The sequence below is a fragment of the Mollisia scopiformis genome, assembly GCF_001500285.1.
Source record: "Mollisia scopiformis unplaced genomic scaffold LY89scaffold_28, whole genome shotgun sequence".
NCBI lineage: Eukaryota > Fungi > Ascomycota > Leotiomycetes > Helotiales > Mollisiaceae > Mollisia > Mollisia scopiformis.
In genome coordinates this window covers 780,263-795,335 of record NW_017263608.1, presented here as the reverse complement: position 1 = coordinate 795,335, position 15,073 = coordinate 780,263, and the positions used below count along the sequence as shown (strand labels likewise).

Below are 15,073 nucleotides of genomic sequence, written 5' to 3'. Positions count from 1 at the left end.
GAGGAGAATAAAACAAGCTCTCCATAGGCGCCTAAGGCAGCCAACAACTAAGGTTCAAATGGTTGTAGCAGTATTAGAAGAATGGGACAAAATTCCTCAGGAATGGATCAATGGGCTTATTGAGCAGCAGGACTTCTGGGTACACGACTTAATTAAGCGATGTGGCTGGTCTACAGCTAATTAATTAATAAAATTCATGATTCTGATGCCCTGAACGCACGGACTTTTGTCCCCATGTTCGTTAGGACGCCAATGCACTAATTCGCACAAAAACGGACGGTCCACAGTTATGAAATGCCGGCGGCACAGCGCACTCCTCTCAAGATCTGTCATGGCGAGGGCGCTTAACATTTCGTTGCCTATTCATTTCACAACTTCACCCACAATCTGGTTCAAGTAGAATTCCGTGAGCAGTTTCTCCCAAATGTGGGCAACCAAAAACGAATGACTCTAAACCGTTGTCGAACTGTTGTCGACCCGTTGCAGGCCGGTTCTCGTATGGCAGAGCAGCTCATTGGCGCATCGAAAATACCCGCGATTAGGGCTGTCGTTACATGCCTTCATCATTGGTCGTACCCCTTTCTGCACACGTTTTGACATCTCCATCGTGAAGCACGGCTCGTGATTCGGTGAGTTAGATCTACTCCCGGTCAGTATGCCCTCGCGGTTATCATTTGCCTAACGAGATAACCAGACAGTATGGAAGAAAACAAAGTCGTCCCGAGCGACCCTCCCCTGAGGAGAGGTGGTGTTAGGGTTCGACGTTACAAACCCCACTCTAAGCGAGGCTGCAATACCTGCAAGTGAGTATGCTTGCCCGCGACGAGTATGGTTATTGATTTGTTGTCAGAGTAAGGAAAGTCAAGTGTGGGGAGGAGAAACCTTCTTGCCTACGTTGCACGAGCACGGGAAGAACTTGTGAAGGCCACTTATATGGAGAACCAACAACTACCGTACCCCAGTTGTTGCAATCTCGTGGCACAATTGTTCCTGCACCAACAAGAGAACCAACATATCCGCTTGCTCGGTGCCGAGGACCCATCTTAATTCGCAATCCAACTACCAAAGTCTTCGATAGTGATCAAGAGCATTGTTCTTTTAAGTTCTTTCGAGATGTTTCTCGCAATCGACTGTCTGCAGCCTTCCCGTCAAAGTTCTGGGAGAAAGTCATCCTGCAAGCATGTCATCACGAGCCGGCAATTCGACATGCCGCTGCAGCTCTGGGTGGACTCCACATGGTATCCACGCAAAAGAAGAGAAGATTGCCATATATGCAGGATGCGGAAGGCATGTACGACACATTCTCTGAGTTTCAGTATACCAAAGCGCTACGAACATTAGCTATACCGCTGCAAGAGAAGCCTGGGGATATTGTTTTGATGACATGTCTTCTGTTTACATATTTTGAGGTATGTTGACTGCTCTATATTTGATTCGAAGCGCTTATTGCTATACAGGCTCTACGTGGAAACCACAAAGCAGTTAGATTTCATATCAACAATGGCATCAAGATTGTTGCAGAGTTAAGAGCCACATCGAGCCCGCGACCAGACAATCTGTTCTACGAATTGAAGTTTACGCATATGCCACTTCGAGACCTTGCCCTTATCTTCATAAAAAATGACGGTATAGACAGCGAGTTGATAACGGCCAGTACGTTCCAGGAGGAATTCTCAGACTCCATAGTATCAAGCGAAAGCGACAGTCTACTTCAATTATATAATTTGGAACAAGCTCATAGTGCATTGAACGAGATACGAAACACCGCTATCAATACTATAATTGGTTCAAAGACATCTACCATTTGTTTTCAGCCAGAGCTTTACGCGCATTCAGCAGAGTTCTCTACCTTCAGAAAGCTTCGTCAATACAGCATGGCTCTTGATCGATTTAGTAGGGTCTACAGCGATAAGTTAGATCCTACTGAGCAACAAAAAGCACATACCCTCAAACTTAAAGCTATGCTGATTGGTATGGACTTGACTACCTGCCTGGGAGGAACGTTGAAAGATGAACTGGGAACTTTGTGGTTCAAGTGGGGATGGAAATGTCAAGAGATTGTAGCATACGCCGAGGCTGCCGTTCGATCGCCTACATCTGAGATAGGACCAAAGCCTATGGGGCTTTATGGTGGTTTTATCTGGCCTCTGTGCTTTGCGGCTATCAGATATCGAAGACGACCTCTTGGTCTTCGAGCTATCGAGCTTCTCAGGACCTCGGAAATGCGCGAGGGCGTTTGGAACAGTCTTCAAGCTGCGGATCTTGTGGAGCATCTGATACGCCGTGAAGAAGACGGGTTGGAGGTGCTTGTAGATGCTGTAAACGAAGAAGATTTGGTCGCAAGGCCTTGGGATCCTTGATGTAAGTACAACTCGTTTAGATAGCTAGCCGAGAACCTCTCCGCGAAGTTATCCTAATGTAGAGACTTGTGCTGACACAATAGCAGAAGAGCAGGGATTGCAAAATGAGAGGAATCGGTTCACAATCTAGCCCATATCTTCAATCGCACTCGAGATACGAGTTTTCGGTCAGCTTCTGTATAAATTTTGATGTTAGGCATCACAAAGTCTGGACTAGCGCCAACATAGCCTCTCAAAGACACAGGGAGTTCGAGCTCAGGGATCTATACTCGAGTCTGAGATGCTTCACCGTGGTACCCAGTAATGAGTTACTCGTTCAAGCGAAGAATACCACTGGCGGAGCAAACATATTACTTAGCACTGAAACTTCGCGCCGCATACGGACGTTGGAAAAAGGTCAAACGCCAATTCAAGTCATCAGAACAGTACCTCCACCTCAATTTAACCTCGGAATGCAACTTCCTGCTCTCGAGTCACGTGGGCAACCCCTTCCCTGCCTCTTGATTCCAAAGCCCTATCCCGGCTATTGCATAAGATAGCCCCGCCGCCCTGGAAAGTCCATTAAGCCTTAGTCTTCCCAACCATCAGATACATTGGAGTGAACAGCCCTTCCTTCCCTCCAACTACTAAAGCATCAGCCCCAGCAATAAGCTCCTCCGTCGTCTTCAAAGTTCCTCTTGGAGCGTACCTAACGAGCTTCAAAGCCCTCACAAGGGCCTTCACAGCATACCTCCCATATTTAGTGTTTCGTATGACCAACATCCAGTCTTGTAGTCCTTGAGCACTTTTGGTGTCTCCCGAGATAGGATACCACCATGGAAGGCGATCCGGGTGCTCTGAGAGGTCCTCGGTGACGAGCAATTCAAATCCAGCCTTTTTCATTGCTGCTTGGGCTGTGGCCTTGGTTTGTAGAGCAGGGATACCATTTCCACGTTCGATCCCGAGGCGTATGGCCATGTGCTCGTTGTTAGTCGATGAAAACTTATCAGTCAGAACCCATTCGAAGACGCCAAAAATGCCCCCTGGTTTAAGAACGCGGTGTATCTCAGTATATACTTCTGCCAGGGAGGGTGCATGAACGGTTGCTTCGATGGCATAGACAGCGTCGAAACTGTCCGTGGGGAACGGTATCGTCTAGTACAGACTTAGTGTAATGCTACGGCGATAAACGAATGCATGCAGTAGTCTTACCATGAAATCTCCTTTCACAAACTCTATCATCTTGTCCATGCCATCCTTAATAGCCAGCTCCTTGGCCTTCTGAACTTGATACCCGTTGTTATTCAATCCCACAACGCTGCAATCTACAAAAGTTGCAATCTCCTTGGCTGGCCCGCCAACACCGCATCCAACATCAAGTACCCGCATTCCTGGACGTAATCCCATCATGTGAGCCAGATAATGCTCATGTCTAGCAATCGCTCCAGACTTTGCTTCTGGACCGCGTGGGTATCGACAAAAGTGGAACGATTCACCCCATGCTTCCAAATAGATATCGGTGGTGTCATTATAGTAGCTGAAGTTATTTTTAGCATAGAATGAGCGCCATTGTAGCATCCGACATACTCATTTGTAAGTGTAGTGTACTGGGACTTGCGATGGTCTCGAGCCTTGTTATCATTGGCAATTGGCTTCCCACCTTGTTCCCAATGTCGCGCATATTCTTCGCTTTTTATTCCAGCATCAGATGAGGATGGTTGGTGATCGCTAAATTCTGCCATAGTTGTGAACATTTGTAGAGATTCAGGTGGGAGCGTCGTCAATTTTATACAGGAAGTGGTGTGGGTTTTGAAATTTGATGGTCATGTCGGTATATTATCCGGCCACTTTAACCACAATACGAGGCACGGCGTCAAGTTGGACGGTACTTTGCACGGAGCATATCTGACCATTCGTAAAGTGATCTAACAACAAGGTTCCCGCAAAAGATTATGTATGCAAGGGCATCACGCTGTAGTTGATAGCGAGTACACATTAAGGTGTAGATCTTCAGCTTCAACATCATATTCGTGAAATCTGACATCAAGTGATATCTAAGTTGATTGTAGCTGCTCAAAACGCTCAAAGTATCGTCCTTCCCAAACTATAATCTACTGCATTACTGTTGCGATATTTACCGAGAGCTGCGATACAGCTTCACCCTCGCCCAACTTTACTTTGAGGCTATGAATGTTTGGCCTCCCCAGGCCTCCGAAGGATCTTTGGTGGAAGTCTGACTATCAGTCCGGGTGCTATGTCCACGGATGAACGTTGATAGACCTGGGATTTTAGGTCCTTCCACTGTAATCCGTGGTAGGTATGAGGTGCGTGAACCTGCATAGACATTTCCATCTTCCCTTGCCTTTGCTCGTAACTTACCAATCTTCGCACGCAGATTCTCCGGGTACTGTGGTAGGTCTCCATCTTGGGACATGTGCTGGAGCTGAAGTTGACCTCGTTCCTGACGACGACTGTGTTCGACAAATACATGCAGTATCTGACCATTTGCGAGGAAGCCGAATGCGTGCAGAGTGAAGAATACTTTCGCGGACTGTAAGCTCCGGAAGTAGATCATCATCAGATGGAACGAAACCAATAAGTTTCCTGTACCTTTAAAGGAATCATTGTATTCAGTTAGATAATAAATTGTGGGGGAAAATATTGACTCACTCGACAAGCTTTGTTACATTGCCATTGATATTGACAGAGCCTGTGGTCGGCTCAAGTTTTCCCATCAACAATTTCATAAAGGTTGCTAAAGTGACATTCCAGTCAGTTAGCTGCAATTGATAGATGTTGGAGAATCTTACTTTTTCCAGCGCCCGAAGGTCCTAAAATCCCACACAACGTCCCACTTCCAATAATCCCCGTGACTGACGAAAGAAGCATTTTGGACTTCTTTCCTATAGCAAAACTGAGAGAATCGAATCCGATTGAAAATCCGAGGTCCCTTGTGCTATTAAACTCAATGACTGCAGCTATGAAGTCTCCAAGCCCCCCTAAGGTTATATCTTGGTCGGCACTGATATTTTCTGGCAAGTATTGAGGCATGGGAGGGTCGGATGACTGATGTGTCGTATTCAATTCCAGATGGAGGCCATTTTCGGCGCCAATGTCGTTACTTCCAGATCCAGTGGAAATCTGTCGTCTGAGGCGTAGTCTGCTCAAATAATGTTTCAAAGCAGGGAGACAAGCAAAAGACACCAAAAGCAGGTCCATGATTAGAGCTACCAGAAATCCATCTAGCTGGAACTCACGACTGGAACCAGGACCACATATAGATAAGGGACCACATCTGAAGGGGACTACTGCTCCGAGAGGACAATAATGATATTTTGGACACTGTGACATCGACTTACCTCCTCCAGGACAATAGTTTCCTTTCGGGCATACGACCGGCTCATAGATCCCTTGGATTTGCAAACAATTGTTCTGAAACGGCAGAAGTCTTATGGCCTGACATGATCTCGTCGGAGCACAATATTCGGGTGGATGCTCGTCAGTGTTGTTCAAAGTCTAGTTCTACAGCACTTCATACATTTACATTTCGTCATTGGTTCGCAATGCCCCAGAAAAGCATAGAAATCTACGCTGCAGACAACTCCGGTTTTGGTCCTAATCCTCATCCAACGAGTGACGTGAAATCCTCCAACCGTGCCGATCGCCTTAGTCATCTTGTCTTCAAAGAATCCTTGTCTGGACCTGATGCTGCTTCTATTTGCAGACGATTTGCTATACGCCTGTCCCAGAGGCTGGTTAATGCCAACGTTAAAGATTACTGGACATATATGCCGGATCTTGTCGTGTTTTTCCAGCTACATATGACTCCTGCAAACACGGAATCTTTGTGGGGGACACATCTGACCGAAAACTCGAACTTTTGCTCCGACTTTTGGAAGTTCAATCGACAGCTACAACACTTCTCGTGGCATCTGCCGCGTTGGATGATCCCAAAAGCATATTCACACCGAGATCGCTTATTAGAAGCTATGAAGCAGTGGCAGCTTCACCTGACAGACCGCGAAACTGCTCCTTGGGACGAGGACATCTATGATGCCCAACGATGGGGATCAAGGCTTATGAGAAAATGGCAGAAATTATTTCTACAGATGGACAACACCAACGAAGAGGCTCTTGCATCAGTGAATCTGACATTCTCGTGGGCGTGAGTACTTCGAATGCTCAAATAAGATATTTTAATAGCTCAGGGCTGATAAGTATTCAGAGTAAACTCAAACGTTGTTCCATCCACTTTCTGGGCAGTACTCGAAATATTTCGCCGACCTGAACTGCTTTTCCAAGTTCGGAAGAGGCTCCCAGATATACGAACCACTGCTGGGTTCCTCCAGCACTTTTCCGATTCTGAGAAGAGAGCCAGCATTTGCACAGAACCACTTTTGCAATCCATTTTTGCCGAGACTCTCAGGCTTCGAGTTCACGTCTATATGGCGAGACTATTTATTCACGATTCGGTCGATCTCGACGGCTGGCGAATTCCACAAGGCAAACTTTGTCTAGTTTCGTCACATCCGGCACATATGCATGGCTCCGAATGGAACACTGCTGGAGGAAAACACCCTTTAGAGGAATTTTGGCCTTATCGGTTTTTGGTTCCAAGCGAAAATGTCTCCAATCAATCAGAATCCGTTCCAGCTCAAGCATCCAACGAAGAGCTTCAAGCAAATATGTCCTTTTCACTCAACGGCCTCGACGGATCGTGGATTCCCTTTGGTGGCGGACCGCGGGGTTGTCCTGGTCGCTTCCTCGCCAAACACCATATGATTACAACAATGGCCTCAATGGTTCTCCTTTTTGAGATCGATATCCTCGCAAAAGAACGAGCGTTTAGAATGGATGAAACGAAATATGGGGCGGGTACCTTGCACCCAGTAGGCGAAATCCCTTTTAGGATTAGAAGTAGGTTTGCGGGAGGCAGCATGTAGTATTGAATATTTTCTTGAATCCTTCAGAGCCAGTCCTCATAGAATAGAGGACGACCAAGAGCGCCTCAAAGCCCCTTTTTCTTTCCTGATCCTTGCTTGATGTCAGCACAAACTGGATCATTGACGCCGCACCAGTTTTCTAAAGGATGGCTGTCTTGTATGTTGTCCATAGCCCCTGCAAATTCATCTCTGCTTTACCCCTTCAAGCATCTGCTTGCCTTCTGGCCGTCTTTTGACACCTGCTAGTAGCTCCAAAGTTTGAACAACAAGCACTTGAACAAGAATGATAACGAAGCGCAGAAGATAGTCAACTATGCCTAGCTCTGGTTTCTTGCCCCTGCTGAATGTGGAGTCGACTAAGTCGAATGGAAGCCTTACGCCTAGATGGTCTTGCGCAACTCGCAGACCGCTGCTAAATCCATCTTCGTGAAAGCCATAATTTGTCCATGCTCCGGCATAGCTGATTCCTCGCACATTTTGGATACATGGCAATTGCTTCTGAGCCCGTACCGCTTTTGACGTGTATAGCGGGTGCGAGTAGAGATAACGACCTTGAGTCAGCGCAGGGTCAGGCCGATGGAGCGGGTTCAACGTCACTAGGATGTGTCCAAATTTGTTTTCTGGGATATGCTGTAGGATGTTCATGTTGTACGTCAAAGAAACTGTATCGGTGTAGGCCTCTGATTTGGGCGAAAGAGTCATGTAATTCCAGCTGCACCAAGCGTTGCGCCTTTGAGGCATATGTGTCAGGTCAGAGTGCAGTAAAACCTCATTCTGCGATGTCTTGAAGCAAGAGAGAATAGACCGTTCTTCATCTTTTGCCGAAGAGCCCAGTATCGATAACGCCTGGCCACCATGCGTAGCCAGAATAACATGGTTGAAGGTGTCTGTGCGGCCATCTTCTAGGTACAGCACGACACGACCGCTTGCGTTATTCTCAACCCGTTGTACTGGGCTATTGAGGAACACATGATCAGATGGGAAGTCTTTCATGACGGCGTCAATGTATGATCTAGATCCATCTTTCAATGTGAGCCACTCTGGCTGAGCAGAAATGGTCGAAAGGTTATGATGATTCCATCTGCAAGTATATTAGTACATTAAAAAACAATGACAGTAGGGTGGCAATTTACAGAAACCTGATCAACGTTAGTGTCGGAAATTGGTGTATGCACTTGTCTGGGCTTGTGCTCCAGACAGCAGCTGTAATTGGAATTAAATACCCGTCTCGGAATGCATGCGAGTAGCCATGCTTGTCAAGGTACTCTCCAATCGTCTCGGTGCCGCCATTGCCTGCATCTATGTCTGCGTTGATCAAGACATCCAGGGCGAATTGATTGAATCGAACAATATCGAACAACATGCGCCACATCTTGAGAGAAAAGAGATTCTTGGTTTGGCAAAATACAGAGGCCAAGCTCTTACCAGCCCATTCAAATGACCCATAATCTCGTGACACCCCAAGGGCCATGCTAGTTGGCTCAGTCGTAATGTTCAGGTGCTTAAGAAAATTGATGAAATTAGCTGCAATCAGTGTAAGTCTACATTTACAAACCTAGTCATATGTCCCGAAAGAATATTTCCACTCACGATAGGTAGCCGTATTGAGTACAATAAATCCAGTGTCGACATCTACGGAATACTTGCCAGCTTTCCATTGCACCGTGTTGGTGTGTCCACCGAGTCGACCGTCTGCCTCATACAAGTACACATCATGGTTTGTCCCTTTCAAGGCCCATAAAGCCGCAATGCCAGAACAGCCGCTGCCAATCACAGCGACTTTTTTGCTCACCGAGGGCTCAATTGGATTATTCATTGCAAGTACTGGTACTCAAGAACTAACCTTGGCGGGCAGCCGATGGGATTGGAAACCGCTCCAGACGGGCAGACCTCGCTAATATGACGACGAGGCTGAAGATAACGAATTTGTCTTGCGCTTCGTGTACTCACTTCCTCGACTGAGCGATCTTTGTTAGATAACTTTATTTTGCACTTTACGTGATCATCACTCACGATGACTGTCAACTTGAGTCGTAACGCCAATGGGGCTTTGAGGGGCTAGCAAGGGTAATGTGAGACGCTATGGATGACACCAATTTAGCTATTATGCAGCTAGCTGATGCCAGCCTTTTTCATTCGCCTCAATACGACGCCTTTGCGAGTAGCGAATGATATACAACGGCCCATCCAATCGAGGCATTTTCTCCGATGCACCCCAAGAGGCTAATGCACAAGTTCTGCAGTCACTCAAATTTCAACTAGAATCTCACATATGGAGAAGCCACTTCCGCGTTTACGAGTCCGGAAATCATCATACGCTGTTGGGCAGTTTATACCTAGGCGGGAAGATGGATTATGGTAAGTGGTCTTTGTCTCAATTACTATTGTACAAGCCACGCATGTATGGCTAGAATTACTACTTTATGGGGCATCCTAGTCTTGTAACGCAGTATCAATGACCTCCTAACATTGGGTTTTCGATTTTCCGGAGCTGACGATTGACCTTAAGTACTGAGATTAACGGACTGGATCATCGATACGGGCTATCTCCCTCATAGAATCGTTAGGTTGTGCACACGACAGTTACTGAAAGCGCGCCTGGCAGAGCTCAGCAACAGGTCGCTAACAGAGGCAACCAACGAGAAGTTGAGTTACATTGCAAAGCTATGCACACGGCCTATCGCGATAGAGGCGATAGCTGCCAATGAGCAACAGTATGAAGTTAGCACTGGTGTGTTTGCGGCTTTCCTTGGGCCTCGCATGAAGTATTCCTGTTCGCTCTTCCCGACGGGCAAAGAAACTCTTGCAGAAGCAGAGACGGCAATGCTGCAGGAGTACATCCTCAAGGCCGAATTAAAGGATGGCATGAGTATTCTTGATTTAGGGTGAGTATGTGTATTTTAAATGCAAGAATACTGTCGGCCTACCTTTGTCCATTGAATTCTAACACTGTGTGGTGCAGGTGCGGCTGGGGATCAGCAACACTGTACTTTGCGGAGCATCTGCCAGCTTCCAGAGTAATCGGGCTCTCCAATTCAAGAACTCAGAAACAATACATAGAGGCAGAAGCGAAGCGACAAAACCTCAAAAACGTTGAGATTATCACAGGAGACATTGCTGATTACGAGTTTGAACCTCAACAATTCGACCGCGTTGTGTCTGTCGAGGTGAGACATCCTACCCTGCCTTTGTATCATGCCGATGAACTCTGTTGAACGTCGACTTATAGCTCTTCGAGCACATGAAAAACTAGGAACTTCTAATGGCAAAGATCGCCGCGTCATTGAAGCCCGGCGGCAAGCTCTTCGTACACCTCTTCAGCCACCGCGATACACCATACGACTTTGAAGACGGATGGATGGCGAGATATTTCTTCACTGGTGGCACTATGCCGTCTGCGGATCTACTACTCTACTTCCAGCGAGATCTGGAGCTTAAGAGGCAGTGGTGGGTGAGTGGATTGCACTACTCAAAGACAATGCAGGTAAGTCCCACATGGCACTTTATGTACCACTATTCGCCAAGGTAGTTGGAGTGCTGCTGAATTATGCAAGGGCTGGCTTTCCGCCCTTCTTAGCAACAAAGAACAGATATGGCCGCACCTCATTGAGTCGTATGGAAAAAGAGATGCTGCCACTTGGTACAATCGGTGGGTAGTCTATCACATAGCCGGGTCCGAGTTCTTTGCAACTGCAGGGGGGGATGTATGGGGCGTCTCACACTACTTGTTCGAAAAGCCCGGAAGCCCGTCATCCATTTGAAAGACCAAGGGCTCCATCTTGTACAAATTGAGAATCGCCTTAAATAGATTGAGAGCGAGAGACCGAGGACAGTTCAAAGTGGTATTTCCTCTGTAAGTTCTAAGGCTCCTGGTCGACTGACCGTGATGATAACATCGTTTAATGTCTTCGTGAAGAACCCGGCCTCGCAGTAAGTAAAGTAATACTAATGTGATGTCAGCAATGATCCCAGTTTCATCGTTAGAAGATGGCTTGAAATTTACGCACCTCCCATTTCCTGCTGAATACTTCAATAGCCTCCTCCGACATGGCGGGGTGGCCGTTCAACAAAGCAGGTTTTATTTTATCATCAAAATTGAGCAGGAAACTCTCCCTCCACAGGCGTAAAGTCTTTGTATAATGCCCTCCGATATTCTCAACCCGTTCTAAAGTCAAAGTGCCTTTGGACTGCGTGCTGATGTGGTTGAGCAGCTGCGTAGTCGAGGGCAGGTATCCACCTGGAAATATGTACTGACCGATGAACCTGAATTGAGACACAATTAGCTCCAGAAGCATACCAATACATGCTAGATCCTCTGTGACATACTCTCTCTTCTTTGCATCGGCGGTGTGTTGAGCCTCCGGCATAGTGATGCATTGAAACATGGCAATACCGCCATTTCGCTTAAGCAGTCTTTGAATACACGCAAAGTACTGCGCAAGATGAGCCTCCCCAACAGCCTCTATCATTTCTATGGAGACGATTTTATCAAATGGTTTCGTAGGGGCGGATAATTCGCGGTAATCCATAAACTTGATCTCAATGCGATGATCCAGGCCATCGAGCTTGATCCTCTTCTCGGCTAATTCCTTTTGTTTTCGAGATAGGGTGATCGACGTTACACGGCAGCCCGTTCGCTTTACTGCCTCGACTGCAAAGGAACCCCAGCCAGTGCCGATCTCGAGGACATGGTCTGTAGCCTTCAGCTTCGCGCCTTCGATGAAGCGAAGGAGTTTGGTCCGCTGGGCGTCTTCTAGGCTTTCCACACCATCCCCTGTTCCATCCAGGCTCGCAGGCTGCCATATAGGACACGAATACGTCATGTCTTTGGACAGAAAGGCTGCAAACATCTCGTTGCTAATATCGTAGTGTGCAGCGGTGTTGAGCAGCGAGTTGGCAAGCGTATTACTCGATCGCCCAAGCCTCGAGACCATCGAAGAAAGCGTAGATAAAGCAGTCATTCCATTATTCAAATTTTCCTTGTTTATAATGAAGAGCTAGAAACAAAGCAAAGTGTAAGCTACACCGTGCAGCATAAAATGAAGCATGTACATACTCGGAAGAAGGAAGTTAAATCATTGCATTCGAAATCGCCGAGCATAAAGCCCTCAGCGAAACCAATATCAGCGAACAAGAGAAGCCTGAGCCAAAAAGAATCGCGCTTTACAACAATCTGCACATGCGGTATTGTATAAACGCTTTTAGCATCAACTTTGTTGCCATCTTTTTCAAAGGAGCTCTGGCCAAAAGCATGTTTCACACATCTGGCTTCGTCGATAATGAGCAAACTTCCTGACTCAATGCCCGAAAATATGCCAAGTACAAGGCTTCTCGCCAAGTTAACTGCAGGTGGCCAAGTCCAGCTGACAAACGTTTCCTTGAGCGAACCAAGGGCGGTAATAGCTTCAGCTGCCATTTTCCCGCAGCGAAAGTGCGATTTCCTATCTAGAAAGTCGCTTGACAGCCTGAGATGGAGGTGAAGGTATGGTTCAGCTTGAACTACTTATGTGCCATTTGCCAAGTCTCTGACTTCGGAGCTAATTCAGTCATGGCGAGTTACGTCAAAATGAAGATCGCTGCATACCTAGCAGGAAGTGGGCTCTCGAATAAGAAATTATTGAACTTTATTCTATGTTGGCTTACATAATCAGTGCTGCACAACCAACCAGTGAACCGCTTGGGCCATTTTTCCGAGCGTCGGCTTCGGCCCAAACCGGATTTAATCTTTTTCAACCATCACCAATCACCATACAGCAAGTAGCTGTCCGATCTGAACTACACTGATGCTCCTGGATTCTGGAGCTGGCAAGCTGCAGCGACGCAGTTGCAGCTCTCTTTCCCGCCTTTGAAGAGCTTCCAATCTTGGTAAATTTCGAGCAAAGTACGTAAAGTACGAGCGACCGCTGTGTTTTCGTCCCTGATTTGCTTTTCGTATCCTTTGATAGAATGTCACATAAATTCCGTACTCGTCAAGTGCTTCCTGTCACTCGCTGCTTCTACATTTTCTGCAGCAACTACATAATCATATTCTTAACATCAATTCTCTGCGTCAAGCTTCACCCGCTTCGAACACATTTGCCCAACGGAGGTTCTCAGTACTGTGGCTCTATTGAAGCTCAAGATTGAATTTTGCCACCTGATGATAATATCTGGTAATCTTTAAATATATACACAAAGATGAATTATGTACGTCAAACCTCCAAGATCATTAACTTTACTTCCCCTCGTCACTCATTCCCAAGTGATCAACGCCATACTCACATACAATGCACAGCTCGCATAACTAATCAACAACGTCTTTCCAGTGCTGTCCCAGCCGGGATGCGCATGTCCTTGATAATTCCATGCCTCGCTCGTCGCATCACACCCACTCGGCACAAATGGGGTCCAAATCGCAACTGGCGTGCTCCACGGTCCCTCCAGCGAGTTTGTCGTTGCGTACGAGAACCAAAATGTACCATCGATACCACCGTCACCCCACATCATCATCGTGGTTTCATGGTATGGGTCGTACCATACATCGCCAACATTAGGTCCGACTACAACGCCCAAGGGATCGGAGGACCACGTTATAATATTTCCATCCGCATTGTTGAGAGCGAGAGGATCGCCTTGCCAGTCCCCGGTAGCGGAGTTATAGTACTCGTATGCCACTCGATCAGCGATTGTGGATGCTGTGTCAGGGACGCGAGCGAGCTTTACGCCTGTTACATCACTGCCGAAAAGATAGAGATATCCATCAATATCCGCCGATAAAGCGAATGTTCCGTAATTGACCTCGTTCGGGTAGAAGAGGCGACCTGTCCCGAGTCTTGTGAAGGGTGGATTACCGCCGGGAGCCACGTCGTAAGGGTCAACAACTGTCATTTGGACCATCGTTGAGTATAGGGACTCGCTTGTCCCTTCGTTCAGAGCTGGGAATACGCCGAGGATGGTTGAACCGTCAAGCATGGGAGTCATTCCTGACAACATCCAAATCGCAAAGTCAGGTCCCAACGCTGTTTCATTCGCGGTGATGGGGCCGACTGGTACATCGCCAGTAAATATCGCATCTCCTGTTGTACCATTCATGCCGAAGGTATACTCATCGAGCGGATTGCTGGCATCGCGCTGTGTTCCATTGGCATCTGAGGCTTTTCAATGGGAGATGGGGAAGTCGGCAGCACTTACAAAGCCAAAATAAGCAACTGAGTTATGCACAAAATTGAAACCATCACTCGTCGTGTCCGAATCAGCGAAGACTTGGACATGATATCCATTTTGCGTTGCCCCACCGCCACCGTCATGGAATATTCCCTCTGTGTTTGAGGCTGGATCAGAGACTATGCCTAGATTCTCGACGGTGGCTGTTGCGAGTGGGACATTCACGGGCGTTGATGCAAGAACTAGGGGAGAAGAAAGAACAGACAGTGCAAGAAGCAATTTAGACATACTGAATATATACAGTCAAAAATATCAGCGACTTTAGGAGAGACAGACGGGAGCAATCGAAGTCGATGGCACGTGGATATGGGGGTGTGAAGGGCTTTAAGCCAAGTCATCCTCATCTCTTCACGAAGGACTTCCAAGAGGCGTCAGCAAGAGCTGTGATTACATGGTAACGTTGACATGCTGCCATTGCTCTGGCCATCTTACAACTTTGTTTTCAGGGTCCAGAGAAGTCGATACTAGCATTCAGATCCGGGAGGATCCAGAGTGGGTCTTGAGATTTCAGGCTGACATGTCAGAAGTAGAACGAAGGATCGACGTGTGCCTCAATTGGGGTTCAACAAGGATAGCAGATGATGGTTC

At 47.1% G+C, this 15,073-nt stretch overlaps 8 protein-coding genes across 8 annotated transcripts; 3 read left to right on the top strand and 5 right to left on the bottom strand.

The window, feature by feature from the left end:
• Nucleotides 1–699: 699 nt before the first annotated feature.
• On the top strand, nt 700–2,360 carry LY89DRAFT_675976 (uncharacterized protein; the record flags this gene model as incomplete). The annotated part of the gene is made up of 3 exons (XM_018213548.1): nt 700–803; nt 851–1,409; nt 1,458–2,360. The coding sequence occupies 3 exons, from the start codon at nt 700–702 to the stop codon at nt 2,358–2,360; spliced, it is 1,566 nt and encodes a 521-aa protein (XP_018064181.1).
• Nucleotides 2,361–2,685: 325 nt separating this feature from the next.
• On the bottom strand, nt 2,686–4,125 carry LY89DRAFT_628125 (sterol 24-C-methyltransferase). Its single transcript, XM_018211171.1, has 3 exons — nt 3,927–4,125; nt 3,552–3,876; nt 2,686–3,494 (listed from the first exon to the last, which is right to left on the bottom strand). Exons 1-3 carry the CDS (start codon nt 4,091–4,093, stop codon nt 2,922–2,924), a joined length of 1,065 nt encoding a protein of 354 aa, XP_018064180.1. The 5' UTR covers nt 4,094–4,125; the 3' UTR covers nt 2,686–2,921.
• A 502-nt stretch (nt 4,126–4,627) lies between these two features.
• On the bottom strand, nt 4,628–5,558 carry LY89DRAFT_675974 (P-loop containing nucleoside triphosphate hydrolase protein; the record flags this gene model as incomplete). The annotated part of the gene is made up of 4 exons (XM_018213547.1): nt 4,628–4,673; nt 4,719–4,949; nt 5,010–5,094; nt 5,150–5,558. 4 exons carry the CDS (start codon nt 5,556–5,558, stop codon nt 4,628–4,630), a joined length of 771 nt encoding a protein of 256 aa, XP_018064179.1.
• A 242-nt stretch (nt 5,559–5,800) lies between these two features.
• On the top strand, nt 5,801–7,282 carry LY89DRAFT_761581 (cytochrome P450; the record flags this gene model as incomplete). Its single annotated transcript, XM_018221555.1, has 2 exons — nt 5,801–6,504; nt 6,565–7,282. 2 exons carry the CDS (start codon nt 5,801–5,803, stop codon nt 7,280–7,282), a joined length of 1,422 nt encoding a protein of 473 aa, XP_018064178.1.
• A 101-nt stretch (nt 7,283–7,383) lies between these two features.
• LY89DRAFT_628120 (NAD/FAD-binding-like protein) lies at nt 7,384–9,098 on the bottom strand (the record flags this gene model as incomplete). Its single annotated transcript, XM_018211170.1, has 3 exons — nt 7,384–8,363; nt 8,416–8,806; nt 8,873–9,098. 3 exons carry the CDS (start codon nt 9,096–9,098, stop codon nt 7,466–7,468), a joined length of 1,515 nt encoding a protein of 504 aa, XP_018064177.1. The 3' UTR covers nt 7,384–7,465.
• Nucleotides 9,099–9,450: 352 nt separating this feature from the next.
• Nucleotides 9,451–11,043, top strand: LY89DRAFT_701280 (methyltransferase domain-containing protein; the record flags this gene model as incomplete). Its single annotated transcript, XM_018217185.1, has 5 exons — nt 9,451–9,640; nt 9,792–10,167; nt 10,245–10,449; nt 10,536–10,766; nt 10,837–11,043. The coding sequence occupies 5 exons, from the start codon at nt 9,451–9,453 to the stop codon at nt 11,041–11,043; spliced, it is 1,209 nt and encodes a 402-aa protein (XP_018064176.1).
• A 35-nt stretch (nt 11,044–11,078) lies between these two features.
• LY89DRAFT_657350 (cyclopropane-fatty-acyl-phospholipid synthase) lies at nt 11,079–12,698 on the bottom strand (the record flags this gene model as incomplete). The annotated part of the gene is made up of 4 exons (XM_018212427.1): nt 11,079–11,227; nt 11,290–11,545; nt 11,609–12,279; nt 12,339–12,698. The coding sequence occupies 4 exons, from the start codon at nt 12,696–12,698 to the stop codon at nt 11,117–11,119; spliced, it is 1,398 nt and encodes a 465-aa protein (XP_018064175.1). The 3' UTR covers nt 11,079–11,116.
• Nucleotides 12,699–13,318: 620 nt separating this feature from the next.
• Nucleotides 13,319–14,713, bottom strand: LY89DRAFT_675969 (uncharacterized protein; the record flags this gene model as incomplete). The annotated part of the gene is made up of 3 exons (XM_018213546.1): nt 13,319–13,439; nt 13,548–14,392; nt 14,453–14,713. 3 exons carry the CDS (start codon nt 14,711–14,713, stop codon nt 13,319–13,321), a joined length of 1,227 nt encoding a protein of 408 aa, XP_018064174.1.
• Nucleotides 14,714–15,073: the final 360 nt, after the last annotated feature.

Bases quoted from the DNA above. Each gene is read 5' to 3' on its own strand.
- LY89DRAFT_628125 (XM_018211171.1), bottom strand. From the start codon at position 4,093: ATGTTCACAACTATGGCAGAATTTAGCGATCACCAACCATCCTCATCT. The intron at 3,877-3,926 runs GTATGTCGGATG...AAATAACTTCAG, and splicing joins TACACTACACTTACAAATGA to CTACTATAATGACACCACCG. The intron at 3,495-3,551 runs GTAAGACTACTG...AGTCTGTACTAG, and splicing joins TTGTGAAAGGAGATTTCATG to ACGATACCGTTCCCCACGGA.